Source organism: Bombus impatiens, unplaced genomic scaffold (genome assembly GCF_000188095.3).
Source record: "Bombus impatiens unplaced genomic scaffold, BIMP_2.2 scf_0027, whole genome shotgun sequence".
In the NCBI taxonomy this organism is placed as follows: Eukaryota; Metazoa; Arthropoda; class Insecta; order Hymenoptera; family Apidae; genus Bombus; species Bombus impatiens.
The window spans coordinates 230,664-246,398 of NT_176446.1; the positions used below are offsets into that span (position 1 = coordinate 230,664).

The window sequence follows — 15,735 nt, forward strand, 5'->3', positions numbered from 1 at the left end:
ACTTCTTCCATGGTTTATATTATACGCGATAAATGACGCGGTAGAATCGATTCGGTTTGGAGACACGGTGAGAATTTGCTGCGATGCACGCGATACGAGGAACAGACGCTCTTTGGAATTGATAAGTGGATTTTGTATGCTACTGGTCAAGAAAGTTTGCAGCTTAGTATCGATTTTCTAATTTCCTATATTTCCATATTGTGATTTTTGTTAGATAGAATTGTACATATCTTTGTTGAATCTATTGGTAGGCAGACTAGAAATTTGAGCAAGTTTTTTTTTTTATTTTATTCTAATAGTCTTTGTAGACTATTTACAATCGATTCTCGTTGAGAATTACAGGTAAATTCTTTTGGCGTGATACTGTAACGTGGATTATAATAGTTTATAGTATGTTTGATTCTAGTTGAATCTAATGCTTCGATCTAAAGAGTATTGTCCTTTTTGGTCTGCAGATCTGATCAGTCGTGTCAAGTAGTTGGGTAACTAATGGGTTTTGGTGGTTGTTAACTCTTATATCTGTTTCTGAACTTGTATATTTCTTCTTTGACTGATTCGAGCGAGTGGCAAGAGAACCGCGTTACGATAAAAGGTAGAAAAAGCGCTGTTATCACGGATTAGATGTCTATTTATACGCCTGAGTAAATCTTAAGTTGTACGTTTATGGTTTAAAACCAACTTGCATTTAAGATAATTGATCGTATCTGAAAGCTACAATGTATATATATAGATATATGTTTCCATTATTTCCATTTTGATAACAAATTCTAAATCAAATAGAACATACGATATCAGCGCAGCGCACAGAGATAAAATTGAAGAAAATTCTACCAGACAGTATATCTTATTTACATCTTAGAAAATGAACTTTCGTATGAATTCCTTGATAATATATACTGACCACTGTGTTATTGTGGTGGGTTTAAACGTGTTATTTCAGATGATGAAATAAATCGGTACTTGATATAGTCAAATGTATTTAAAATTATTCTACGTACCGAATACAGAGTTAATCGTCCTTTGCTCGATGCTACTGATCGTCCTTCGCTCGATGTTACTAATCGTCCTTTGCTCGATATTACTGATCGTCCTTTGCTCGATACTACTAATCGTCCTTTGCTTGATATTACCAATCGTCCTTCACTCGATGCTACTAATCGTCCTTTGCTCGATATTACTAATCGTCCTTTGCTCGATGCTACTGATCGTCCTTTGCTCGGTGCTACTGATCGTCCTTTGTTCGATGTTACTAATCGTCCTTTGCTCGATATTACTAATCGTCCTTCGCTCGATGCTACTGATCGTCCTTTGCTCGATGTTACTAATCGTCCTTTGCTCAACACTACTAATCGCCCTTTGCTCGATGCTACTAATCGTCGTTCGCTCGATGCTACTAATCGTCTTTTGCTCGATGCTACTGATCGTCCTTTGTTCGATGTTACTAATCGTCCTTTGCTCGATATTACTAATCGTCCTTCACTCGATGCTACTAATCGTCCTTCACTCGATGCTACTAATCGTCCTTTGCTCGATATTACTAATCGTCCTTTGCTCGATGCTACTGATCGTCCTTCGCTCGATGTTACTAATCGTCCTTTGCTCGATATTACTAATCGTCCTTTGCTCGATGCTACTGATTGTCCTTTGCTCGATGTTACTAATCGTCCTTTGCTCAACACTACTAATCGCCCTTTGCTCGATGCTACTAATCGTCGTTCGCTCGATGCTACTAATCGTCTTTTGCTCGATGCTACTGATCGTCCTTTGTTCGATGTTACTAATCGTCCTTTGCTCAATATTACTAATTGCCCTTTGCTCGATACTACTAATCGTCCTTTGCTCGATATTACTAATCGTCCTTTGCTCGATATTACTAATCGTCCTTTGCTCGATGCTACTGATTGTCCTTTGCTCAATGCTACTAATCGTCGTTCGCTCAATGCCACTCGATATACGGATACTAGGTAATGCTTACCAAATACTCGATACTAACTATTTAACTATTTGACTATATCAAGTACCGACTTATATCATCATTTGAAATAACACGTTTGACATCAACCATATTATTCTATATCATACACTTTGAGGAATATAAAACATCATCGATGCATCGAACATGCAAATTTTCTAGATTCAAATGCACAAATAAAGGCAAGATAAGAAATCAAGACGAGAAAGGAACAAATCCGCGTTCACAGCGAGGTACGTATTATTTCGTTTTATAAAGAAATAATAGACGCACAATGTTTTTTGTTTTACATCAGTTTATTGAACTATGCACGAACGTAATAATAGAAATGGATCACACCTAATTCAATAAAATAAAATAAAACAGAAATTGTTGTTCATCTGTTATCGCCTTACGAAAGGAAAGAAACCTTTCGGACAACCTAATATAATTAACAAAATTCTGTTCGTCGAGATCAACCACTCGCGTCGAGACCCGCAAAAAAAGGAGACTTGGAAACCTCCCCTAAAAACGCGACCCTAAAATCCGGCGAGAAAAAAAAATTCGTAACAGCCGGCCAGCGGATCGTATTTCACCCTGGAAACGCGCGTTCTACCCTCGCGACCGGCCACGAGAGGTCGAAAAATGGAATAGCCACTCTGAAAGAAAAAAAGAAAAAAAAAAACGTATGGACCGACGAAAAGGGTCGATCGCGAGTCGCCTTTCTTTCCACCGGAGACGAAATCGAATAGACAGGATACCGCGATGACACGGTTCACGTTAATCCAACGATAGAAATCTCTAAGCCGCTACCGGTCATCCAGCAAAATGGCGGCCAGGATGCACCGGGCGTCCAACACGGGAAATGTATAATTTATAACGATAATCCTTTAAGAATGGATCCGTGCCCTGGAGGCAGATTCACGGTTCTGCGACCTTCAATGCAACACCCACCCTCCTTCACAATCACTTTTCTCCGTTTCCTATTCGTCCCTTTCACAATCCTCCCCTTCAACCTCTTTTTTTTTTTTCTTCACGGGGTTCACCAATGAATCTCGGATCGCTGGATCCGTCGGCAGTTCCGCCCGTGTGTTTACATAGGTGCAAGACTCGCGAGACTGTTTATTTAGGAGCATAATGGGGAAGCTGATAAATGGAAACGGATCTCCGCTTGCACGACCCAGTCTTTCTCTCTGTCAGCCTTTCTGCTCCATGTTTCGTCATCTAACGATCCATCGTGAACGTTTCGAGGACGTCGGGGAAAGATTTCGGGGGAACTCGTTGGACGCGTTTGCCCAAACTCTCGATCCCGTGTGCAGACCGGTGTTTGGTATTAGGATTCTTAGGCTCGTTTTCACCACCGAGTTTATGTTGACTTCCGAGTTTATCGTATCTCGAACATTTTTGATGCGGCCAATGAAATTTGGATAGAATAGCGATTGTTAGAGTTGTTGATATTAAGATGGAGTTTGTATTTGCCGTTTATACGATTCTGTTTGGTGATTCGATTATGCGGTCGTTATGCTGTTAAGGGAGAGGTTTGATCGCTTCATAAGTGCGTCGTGAAAGGAACAAATGTGGAAAACAGACAATGAACAAGCATAATACGTACTAACCCTAAAGAAGGTTGGCTATCAACCTTGGAATACCGAAATCATGAAATAATATCCAATAGCATCAATTGTGTGTGTTAGAAAATACATGTGTGTACATATGAATTTCACGAGCGAGGAATTTTTATTTTTTATCTTATTTATTCATTAAAATTTACAATCAATTCTCGCATTGAGAATTTTCAGTAATTTTTTCTGGCGTGGCGCAGTGACATGGCTAATTATTTGTAATTAGTTAATACTTATTACAGATAAGTATAACTTATAAGTAAGTATTATAAATAAGTAAATATTACTTAATTTAGATAACTAATTGAATCTAGCGTTTAGGTCTAGCGGGTAGTGTCTCTTCAGCCTGCGGATCTGATCCGGTGTTTGTTGACTCTTTTGCTATATGTGTCGCTATATTTTGCTATTTAAGCGAGGAATTAAAAGGAAAACGCCACGAGGCATCGCGTATGTGTTGAATGAACGAACGTGCAATAAAAGAAATACATTCCTGTTTGAGATAATTGAGAGTAACTGCGGATTTTGTCATTTGGTGATAATCATTTAGTTGGCAATCCAATATAAGAGAATAGAGTGGTGTACGTTAATACTTCGAGTTATTCTGTTGCATATAAATTTGTATCTCATAAAACCTTATATATCGACACTTTATAGATATCATCGTTTATTAAACGACGTAACCGTCACAGATAAACCGACTATCGTTCTTGAAAGGTAGTCAGAACCTGACAGACATCATCAATCGTAAGACTCTTGGCCGTCTCACACGTTGCATTGAAAATTCGCCATTCATTTGGTACGTGCCTCTGCATCGAGCGAGCGAGTTAGAATTCGCTCCCTTCGAAACCTTTTCTTTTCCATGAAATTCCCACACCTACGTCACACTTTGCGTTGAATCGGTGCGGCAGGACCCTTGCATCCGGCAGGATCCTTTCCTCCAGTCGTAGAATATCTTGGGATGACAGCCGACTACATAGACGGGTGATCTATGTCCAGTCTTGGAAGAATTTCAACACGCTGTATTTTATTCCGACCTAAATCGTGCCGTTTCGAACGTTACAAACTGCAAGTTACATTGGAAGAAAGCAGATCGATTGGTGACGCTATCTTCAGACGTATCGGCTTGACGTAATCCACCGCGAAAAATCGCCTTTTCTCAATCGGTTAGGGAAACGTGACTGAATTGTCATGCAGCTTCTTAAGAGACGATATACCTTAGATTCGTGAAGTGACGCAATTTTTTTTTTTCCTTCCTTGTTCCTTTTATCGAGGAACGTAGAAACATACGTTAAACACAACTGGAGTATTAATAATTAAATAATTGAAATTCGGAGATATGAATTTCCATTTTACATAATTATTTGCCGTCTCCTATTATTTTACAAGTAACACCCAGTGGCATGGAACGTAGGAAAATTCGAAAAGGAGGAAACACTTTTACTCGATGGATGGCCATCCACGTGTTATTTAGCAATAAAGTTAGAAAAATTTACCAAACGTCCAGCTGGACAAATTGTAATGTACAAATTAAATAAAAAAAAACAATTTTACTTGTCACCGTTGATAATCGATAAAATCAAAAATAGTACGTACATGGAATCTTATCTAACGTTCTATTTCCTATAGGCGAACTCGATAAGAGCTGAGACGCAGATAGCCGCGTGCAAGTTCTAACGTGTTTCTGTTCCGCGCTGCATAAATGCGTGTGAATGCGGAAGATTGTGTAAAGGAAAAAAGCCCCGTCGACCTGCTTTTCTTCGTGCAGGTTCGAACCTGCAATCGGCGTACAATTCACTTTTTAACTGCCCCTGCTGGCAGAGAAACGTGTTCGAACTTGCTCCGTTCCGGAATATAAAAACGAATATTTAAGTTCTCGGATGGTTCACCCACTAACCCACTTGCCAATTCGCATTAACCCTTTGCCAGGTGTGCAATTTAGGGTGAGATACGCGACCAATACGATTCGAATGGTTTTTTTATGACCGGAAAAGAGAAGGAATCATCGTGCAATTACGATCGACCTATTACCACGCATATATTTTACGTTCTAATTAACGAGCCCCCTCTTAACGAGTTCCCTACGTGCAATCTTTCGTTCTTCGTACGTATTTACGCGTTCCACTGGAAATTTTATCGACAAATTTGATATATCTCGTTAATTTTAAAGAGATTCAAATTAATTACGTGCGTCGTATTTTATCAGATTTCCATCGATTAATCTTTAAAAGACCAACGTTACGTCAAGAAATTTACCAAGCAACCAGGTAAACGATCATCTGTCGTTCATAAAACAATTTTGTTCGATCTTATCTATTTAACAAATCCATTCGTTCTGGTGGAATTTTTATAAAAAACAACGTTACGTTAAGAACTTTTGTGGAAAATGTTCTCATGGAACGCTTTTATCTTATAAAAAAATTTAGATAACAAATAAAATATACTCACATAACATACACATATAGTAAATGTATATAATAAAATGTACATATAATTATAAATAAAAGTACCAAATTACTGGATAGTAGCTTTATTTAACGATATTAATAAAAGCTACGAAAATTATAACATAAATAATTTTCTTTATTCAGTAACGTATTCGATATTTCTTACGATAATCGAGAACTTTTTTAATATCGAAATACCTGTTCATAGAAAAACTTGTATCTTCATATTTTGCAAAATCTATTCGAATTAAAACTTTCGTTCCCCAGAATGTTTCTTTATCCGTTCTCATCGGAACTTATACAATTTTTTTTTTTATTATTATTATTTAATTTGTACTTTACAATTTGTCCACCTGGACATTCTTATAAGATCGTGAGAACATTTTCTAAAAAATGCCCATGTCTTAAATAGAACCCGTTAAAAAGTTCCATAACTCTTTCGATTCTTCGTATTTATAGCTCCGCGATATCAGTTTTCCCCGGATCAGATGGAAAGTTTTTCTATGTGATTTGTATAATGGTCTTCCGTACAATATCTATTATCCTAGCAAAAAAGGAAGAGACACGCTCCAAAGGAAGCAGAGGTGGTCTTTTCAAGAAAAGAGAGATCTCTTGTACAAACGGGAGCAAGTTGGAACACGTCTGGCTATTTTGTTGCTTGGGGAAGGTAGTTTTCGCGCTGAATTGCGTAAAGTCGAGACATTCAAAGGAAACAACTTAAAGCGAGTGTATTCTTCCTGGTGCAGGTTCGAACCTGCAACGACGGCCCCGTTTTTTCGATGCACGTGCGCCGGAACGCAGCAGCGTGATCCTACGACTTCTTCGAAGGCTCGTTCGTGTCCTCGCAAGTTTTTTCCTCCGTGCGAATTTTTCGAATCAAATTTATTAAAGCACATCGTGATATCGACGGTCTAATCGAATACAGAGACGACTAGAGGCTGGGATTACTTTTAGAAATCGAACAGATACGAATCAAAGAACAGGTAAAGAAGCGAAAAGATTTTTGATCGGTGTCGATATAGTCACGTTACAAAATCAGAAGAGATGTTTTTCTAATTAGGTATAATATTAAAATTAGGCATAATTAAAAAAATCTTCGAAATAAAAAATCTACAAACTTCAAAGGTCAATACGACTATAAGCAATAATTCTTATGTCATAGTCACGAAGATGATGGTACAAAAGCGATAAAACTCGAGAGACGTCAAATAAATCACCTCTTTTATATTCTCGACGTGATAGAAAAAAATGATAAAAGCATATTTCACAACCAAACCCAATATTACGTTGCCCGTACCGTTAACAAGATTAACCTGCTCGAACCGATCTGCTAACCCAAATCTTTAACCCTTTTACCTGAACCGAGATCGAAAGGGTTAGCGGAAAGCAGCCAGCGACACAAAGGGAAAGGGTTCACCTGTGAAAGGGTTACGACGCTACAAAAGAATCACCGTTCTAGGCACAAGAACAACGCGACAAGTGCATCGGATAGACAAGTCGAAAAGAGGAATAAATAAAGAAAGAAAGAATATTCCAATCAGGCTGATGAAATATTCCAATCGCAGCCGTATGACACGTTTAGTCAAACAGTCGCGTAATCGCACCTGGTCTTTTTCACAAAACGAAGGAGGAAAGGCTGCACATGTCGGCAGCAGCTGCGAAAAGCGTATTTTCTTCGCGCCAACGAACCACGTGGTTACGTGGCTTTATCGCGTCTTTCTGGATGACAGAAAAGAGGAAGAAATCCAAGAAGAAAGCGCAACCCTTGAACCAGACTGAAATCCACGACTCTTGGTAGTTTTTCTTTGCAGTTTTCCACCACTTGCCATACAGCCAACTACGATACGCAGGTAATCTCGTGACAGAGAAAGACGCTGCTACGAGCGTTCTTCTTGCTTCGACCAGTGAAACCGTTTGTCGGCGAGCTAAGAAATCTTCTTTCAACCAGTCGATTCGTCGTACCCCGATCGAAACACGATTTCCCCCTTCACGATTGCGCCCAATAGAGGGGCCCACATGTACACCTAGCTATGCACGTGTGCCCTTTGTGTCAGCTTTGACCCTTTTTACCTGGAGTCTTGGTCCACGAAACCGTACGCGGGGGAGGAAGCTGGTTCGAAAGGGAAACACGAACAAAACGCCGCGCTTACCCCGTACGGTGGCCCATTCAATGGCGTGTAAGATATGCATCTACGAGGCTGAATAGCTCGGAAAATAACGAAATTCCATCGGAGATTTTCGTGATTTTGAATAATATTACATCCCCCTGTTTCTCTGTGCCGCTGCCAGAGTTTCAAAGGGATAGAAAGGGTCCGTTTGGGAAAGCACTATGGCCGGTTCTTGTTATTGTGCCACGGGAAATTCTCTGGACAGGTCCAGGGGACAAAGAATTCTACGTTGGACAGCCACAGTTCGGTGGAAGAGGAAGGATTTGGATATGAAAAGTGACACGAAGAAAAACTGCGGATGACTAGAGGAACCGTTCGATCTTTATCGATGAAGAACGTTTGTTCGCAGTTTTCCTATCGAGTTTCAGCGTGGTCGCCAATTTTTGTTTTATCTTTGTGTCGTTCTCCGACGACGAGTAGCATTGTACGATTATATCTACGATGGAGTCAGGCAGATCGAATAATTAGAAGTTTGAATGGTCGTGAGAAACACGAACAATCATTTCTTTCGTGCTATTACGATAATGTGATCAACTTCGTATCGTTCGCAAATTAAGTTCGTTAAATTGTACGAAACTCGTCCGGCTCGTAGATTCTAAAAGGTGTAAACGTTTGAAAGAAGATTATGTCACTCACCCGATGATGCACGTGCTCGAGGAAAGTCGAACGTTCTCACCGCCTGCCACTATCCAATCTATAACAAACTTTGAAGAAACAATCTGTCATAAAACTAGACCATTCGTAAAGTAAAAATTAATATCGTTAATAATATCGCTTAAGTAAAATAATAGTAATAAAAAAAAATTGTTAATAATAACAGTAATAACCGGAAGAACCAAGAGTTTCTTAAAAACATAAAACATAACATAAAATAACGTAACATAAAATAAAAGTCGTAAAAATCGAAACTCTGATTCGAGCGTGTGATCAAGACACGGTTTTGCGATCGGAAAGATCAACGGCGGACAGAATCGAGGCGTTGAAGTCTCCATCCGTCTAATCGCAGTCGGATTGCGCAAGGAACCGCCTTAATGGCCGAGACTTCTACCAAAAGAGCGGCACCCTTAAAAAAATATTTAATAAGCAGGAAAAAAGCGTAATATGGTCGAGCTACTATAAATTCACCCCGTTACAGCGGCCAAGTCAAGGGGAGAGAGATAAAATTCCAATTACGAAGATCTCTATCTTGAGAAGGCCGTAGCCTACCTGCCGAAAACGATTACCAGCGTCGTAGAAGCGAGAAACAAAAAAGAAATACGGTAGTCCGTATTACGGGTTATTTTTCGCCCGGAGCAAAACGGGGGACCATTTTTTGCCTACCCTTTCGGTCTCCGGTTTTCTTTCATTGGTTTTTTCGTGCTCCCCTTCCTGATACAATATTACGACGAATTTTTTGATCGATACGACGTGTACCACTTGTGGTGCTGCGTTTCCCTTCTCTTCTTCTTCTTCTTCTTCTTCTTCTTCTTCTCTTTTTCCATTCCAGTTTATCCATTTGCCGAGCTGTCGTATATTTGGTCACGAAAATACATCAAGTATTTTCTGAAAAATTGCACGTCGCGTTCAGGAATTTGCGGCACGATCGAAGTAACAAAGATTCGATAGCTGGAAACTAGACGGAGACGAAGAAGAATCGCAAGATTACGTTAGAGCGTGGACGTTTCTGAGGATTTAACATTTGGAAATTTGCATATGCGAGTTTCACCGGGAGGAGAGCTTGGACGACAAAATTTTTATCTCCGATTCTCAATTTATTCTTGCACGTAACCGATTATACGAAATCAGTTTTACACGAGTATAATTATTACGTGGACGAGTAAAATTATTATGTCAGGTTAATTGGATCGCTTTCTTATTCACTGGATCGAACGCGAGCGCAAGATATTTCTGAAATCGACCACGCAAAAACTATACGTCTCTGCTTGCTTCCAACGAATCAGTCATTTTGGCGCTGCAACTGCGAGTAAATATTATTCGCGTGGAATTCGATAACAGAGTTTGTTTCCCGATAAAATTCTGTGGATACAAATGTGGCGTTTCATACTTCGATTCTTTAGTGAATCATATCTAAGGTAAATTATGTACGGGAAGTGGAACGTGTGAAGAATTTAAGTCGTTTGGTCCGAACGCGGCGGAAGCTTCATCTTTTGAATAAATAACAATAAAACGTCTAGCAAGGAATTCCCGAAAGTTAACATTTTATTTAATCTCCGAAAGCCAGAGCTTTCAAGCGTATGTTGTAAAAAGTTGAACGTTATTTGCTTCGAAAGAAGACCGACGGATATGGAAGGGAGAGATAAATATTTAGCTAAACTTAATTTACACAAACCATAAATTATAGCGTTCTGGGATATACGCGAAGAAATTAATATTCGCCGACTTGTAATTCAATTTTTGCGCCATAATAATCGCGATTGAAAAATATACGAGTTTCTTTTTTAATATAATAGAATGATATTACGTCTACTAATAATACGAGTAGTTACGCATTTTTACAAATAAGCGTATCGTTAAGCGCTGCATTGTTCGTAGTATATAATAATCAAAAGTAGTTCGTTCATTACGACTTTCATGATTCGAGCCTTACTGCTCCAGCTCTGAAGAAAAAAAAGAAAGAGAAAAAACAAATTTGATTTTTACCACGCGGTAAAAGTACAGAAGTACAAAGTCATCGAAATTTAATGAACTCATTAAGATTCCACCTGACCTTACCCTCGAGATTATTACTTAGTCGATCATCGAAATGATTCGACTGGTAACGCACCTTTTGCCTAAGAGGGATGTTGCGCTTTGAAAATTATAACACGAATATTAAAAACTCACGCGTTTAAATACAAATATTGAATATAAGACATTTTCGTTGAAATGATTTCATTTCCTTCCTTTTACGTTTCAATTGCTCGATCTTCTTCGTCGAACTTTACTTAATAAGAAAAAACGTAGATTTTTAATCATTTAGATTGGAATGGAGCGGAGAAATTCGAGTAAGCGCGTACTTAACAATTTTCCAATCAAATTTATCACAACAGACAGATGCGATGAGTTCGAGGGATTACAACGACCATGATCAATTTGACCTGGCCTCGTCATTCATCGTTCCCCTTACTTCTCTCATCGTACTCTTGTTATCAGAACCTGCAATGCACCGTAATGATTATTCCGATAAATATAGCAACAAGTATAAATAATAATCGCTAGCGACCGTTCGTAATAAACGACACTGTCAAAAACCAGAAAAACAATGTATTCATTTGGAAAACACATACGTATTCGAGCATTAACGAAACTAGAAGAAATCAAATTACAAAACCAAAGAACAAGAACTCGTTTTATCTGGAGAAACAACGAGTCATGCACATTCGTGCACTAAATAAACCGGTGCAACCAAAAATACAAATTCAACGAAAAGGAAAATCAGATCTAATGGTAGACCGGTACAGGGACTACTATTTTAATCCGAAGCCGCGTGTCGAGCGGCCAAGGGGAGCCCAGTGTCCGTTCTTTACACCGTAAAACAAACACGTAAACAGGGAGCGTCATGTAAGCAGGTAACCAAATCCGTGGAGGGAAACCTGGTATCTCGATCATGAAATCAGTACGATTACACGGTGGAGCGCGAGAAGGACAACGGCCGGTTGAGTCGAGGGGCGGAACGAGAGAGAACGAGACGAAGGTGAGAAGGAGAGGCTGAGCCAAGGGCAGAGAAGGATGGCCTTCTGGATGCACCTGCCGGTGACGTCAGAAAGGGGACTTCTTGTTTGGAGCTGCACAGCCCCGGGGGTCACTACTACTGTTTCAGTCCAGCCACTTCTCCGAGCTTCTTCTTCGAGTCGTCTTCTTCGTCTTCGCTTCCCTCTCGTCTCTCCCTTTACACGACGAGGCCAGGCTACACGAAAGACCGCGAGAACACCACTCATCTGCCCTTTGCTTGGCCATTATTTATATGCTAATGAAAAACCCGTGAAAAGGCGCGATATCGGCCTACCTCCGCCCCAAGACGGATATCGAGATGAGGTTGAAACTCTGATTCGACCGGTTGCGCTCACCGGTGATGTAACTCACCGAGCTACCGTCATAACTAGGACTGCGGGTGTTTATGCAAATTCCCAGTTTTATGGGGTTAGCGGACGTAAGGGATCGAAGAACGGTTCTGGATTTGTAATTACGTTTTCGATCGAGCGCAGCATGGGTGACAGGTTAGACGCTGGATGTTTATGCAAATTCGTATTTTTTTCTGAATACAGCTAAACGAAATGGAATGGAAACTTGTTACGCATGCGAAATATTAAATATTGTCGCGAGTATTTTACTTCGGATATTTTATACGAATTTCTGTACCTCTGAATTATATTCTTTGTGAGTTGTAATGGCAAAAGAGGAAAGTATTTCATATTCAACGCGATAAATGAAACTTCCAGTGGTACAGATACTGTGTAACGAATTATATCGATATTAACCCTTTGCACTGGGAATTTTACTTCAATTTCGTTACCAGCAGCTCCCAACGCTTCTAAGTGTTTCATTTGAAATTTACTTTAACCAAGAAATAAGACAATTTAAATAAATAAAGGAAGATAGAAATTCACTCAAATTGCCAGTTTTATTCACATTATTGCCGTATTTTGTAATTTTCAAGTGTATGATGTACCCCGAAACAATTTCCAGCATGCAATCCTGCTTTTCTAGGATATTGATCTTTTCTAGGACATCTGTTGATTTGGATATGAAAGAATGTCGAGTGGGACTGGACAAAGGAGCTGCTGAGATAAAAACTGAGTTACACTCGACGTAACGCAAAAAGATGTGGTTTCGCCAATTATCACACCGTGCCAGATATATAAACCGCTGATGTTTATGCATTTCCACAACTCTACGAATACAACTTGTCTCATTTGCTCACAAATTTGCTTAATTCTGCTCGTTCTAATGTTACGCTTCTGTCATACAAGTCAAAGATTCTTCTTCCTACGGAAAAAAGAAAACTAAATCTTAATGGTTGGTTATTTTTTTCGTACGAATCCTCTGCGATATCTGGTTGCGCGGATCGAGGCGTGAAGGATGATCTTTTTGAAGAAGGAAACGACAGCTCCAGACGAATATAGTTCCGTTCTAGGGTTTAGCCAGGCCATGAGATATTAGATTATGCAAATATCCATGGTAGATAGAACGCTATACCGATCAGATAAAACGTTTGGTCCGACCAACGTTTTTTGACATTGCTGGTGGCATTAGGCGAGAGAAGTGACACGATCTTGATTAAAACGCCATTCGTTGAATACCGATTGTATCTGTTCGCGGACGTTTTCGCGGACATTTGAAATAATAAGCTTGAAATCACTGGGTTCTGCATGCATCGACGCCGCGTGTCGAGATAATGGCTTAAGGCGAAACGCAGGAATAGATTAGTTTGCGTTTCGTTCTCTCAGGTTGCGTTTCTTTGATTGCTCTGTCGCTTCGGGTGAAGGCGGTGGTTCTGCTTTAGTAGCGAATACAATTTTTGTAACGAGCTTGTCAGCGTAAGATCGTTGTAAATAATGCGCCAAGCCACGAAATAGTTGGATAATCTCGATAGAAATTTAGACGAACAAAAATCGTAGATGAGGAGATCCTTCGAGTTCTGTCTACCTGAAACTATCATTTCACGGCTGTTTTTTAACGCAGCTTTAAACGTGACTTAAAAGGTAAAGATCATTGACCGAGGAACATAAAAGTTGCAACATATCCAGTGGAAAAGTTCTTCTTATCTTTCATTTTCTGAAACCTAACGAAAATGTCATACAAGTTTTATATATATGGTTCTTTATAATATCCATAAAGTACATCATAGTTAAAAATATCATTTTTATGTAGCAAGCTATGAACGAATAATGCGAACTTCCCAGAAACTATTAATAAAACCTGTCATCGTTGACCTTCCAACGTTCAATATTAAAGACAAACCTCTTAAATAATTCATCGCGCTTTAATAAATCATCGAATATTTAAATCAAAGATGAGAAAGAAAACTGCTGGCTGAGTCAACTCGCATTGCCATTAATCGTTAAAATTCAGTTTATCGGAAACCAGTTCGAGCATGCTTTTCCGTGGCACGTTTGCACGGATCTACAGTCAGCCAGGAAAGTCTATATTACGTATATCCGACTTATCAAAGAAACTGACAATTCACTTGCTCGCGCAATTACTTGTACTTACGTGTCGATTCAATTATTATCAAACTGAAACGTTTAACTTAGAAAAGTCTTGGAGCAAAATTGCAGCAGAAATTTGCATGCAAATTTCAATCAAACGATTTTTATTTCTAAAATTTAGAAGAAACGATAAAAACTCCAAATACCAAGAAGACAGCAACGTATTATTGACGCTTATGCCAGCTATTATGTTTGTGTAGACATAATAGGCGTATGTAATTTTTCTAACACAGTATTTTATATTCTTTTTATTTCTTTCTTCCTAATAAAATTCCAAGTGAATAAATTATAACGCAATTTACATCTCACCATTGAAAACACTCCACTGACCTTCCTAAAGAATTAAAATAGTCAAACTTGAAGATGGTACCCCGCTGGGGATAACCATCCACGTGTTATTTAGCAATTAAATTAGAAAAACTTACCAAATGTCCAGCTACACAAATTGCAAAGTACAAATTAAATAATAAAACAAAAAAACTAAAGAAATAAAATAGTCAAACCTGAAGATGATATCCCGCTGGGGGTAGCCATCCACATGTTATTTAGCAATTAAATTAGAAAAATTTACCAATTGTGCAACTGGACAAATTGTAAAGTACAAATTAAATTATAAACAAAAACCAAAAAAACTGAAGAAATAAAAAGTCAAACCTGAAGATGGTATCCCGCTTGGGGTAGCCATCCACATGTTATTTAGCAATTAAGTTAGAAAAATTTATCAAATGTCCAGCTGGACAAATTACAAAGTGGAAATTAAATAATAAAAGAAAAGACATCTCACCTGCGAAATTCTTAAAACTACGCGTTCCTGCCATAATATTTTATACTTAAGGGCTGCATTTAGACTCTTGGGGCTGAGTGTACGTACACATAGGTACGTGTATGAGCAATTAAATTGGCGATTCTAAATCAGAGTGAAAGGGGCGGCCTCGAATTGATTAGGATTCGACGACCGTATTAGGAACCGGTTATAAGGCCCATCCGAAGGAATAACGAGGACGAAGGCTGGATTTTTCAAGGACCGCGAAACACGACTCGGACAGACGGATGCTGGTTGACGTGCGGCATTTCAAATTCTTCCTAACGAAACATTCTGGCGAGTGTCGCGTATATCTGTGAAGGTATCATCGACCGGTTTTCTCATCTCGCGCGCAACAGACCGCGGGAAATTAGCCGTTTCCTCGATCTTTTTTCATTTAAACGCCAGGCAGAATTTGAAAATTCGAGAAAATGTGTTACGGCCATTAACAGACGTCGGTTCGATTGAAAAAGCTATAAAAGATCTTGGTGAGATAAGGCTTGGCGAAGCGAACAATTTTTCAGGATTAAGTGTGACATTCGATTATCGGTTTAACGTAA

General features: G+C 39.1%; 2 protein-coding genes across 7 annotated transcripts in view; both read right to left on the reverse strand.

The window, feature by feature from the left end:
- Nucleotides 1-15,735, reverse strand: part of LOC100744994 (tubulin polyglutamylase TTLL4-like) — a 244,962-nt gene that overhangs the window by 165,082 nt on the left and 64,145 nt on the right. For 4 of the 6 annotated variants that reach the window (XM_012386632.3, XM_012386643.3, XM_012386636.3 and 1 more), the window contains one exon: nucleotides 8,822-8,889. The exons of the other annotated variants lie outside the window; for them this stretch is intronic. The gene's annotated coding sequence lies outside the window, so the exon portion shown is untranslated. The remainder of the gene's footprint in view (nucleotides 1-8,821; nucleotides 8,890-15,735) is intronic. 6 annotated transcript variants of the gene reach the window in all.
- On the reverse strand, nucleotides 909-2,065 carry LOC105680816 (micronuclear linker histone polyprotein-like). Its single transcript, XM_012386004.1, has 2 exons — nucleotides 2,026-2,065; nucleotides 909-1,960 (listed from the first exon to the last, which is right to left on the reverse strand). The coding sequence occupies exons 1-2, from the start codon at nucleotides 2,063-2,065 to the stop codon at nucleotides 909-911; spliced, it is 1,092 nt and encodes a 363-aa protein (XP_012241427.1).

What these genes read in the sequence shown, in the direction of transcription:
- LOC105680816 (XM_012386004.1), bottom strand. Translation starts at nt 2,065, where the DNA reads ATGGTTGATGTCAAACGTGTTATTTCAAATGATGATATAA. An exon ending in TATTTCAAATGATGATATAA is followed by an intron (nt 1,961 to 2,025) that starts GTCGGTACTTGA and finishes AGCATTACCTAG; the next exon opens with TATCCGTATATCGAGTGGCA.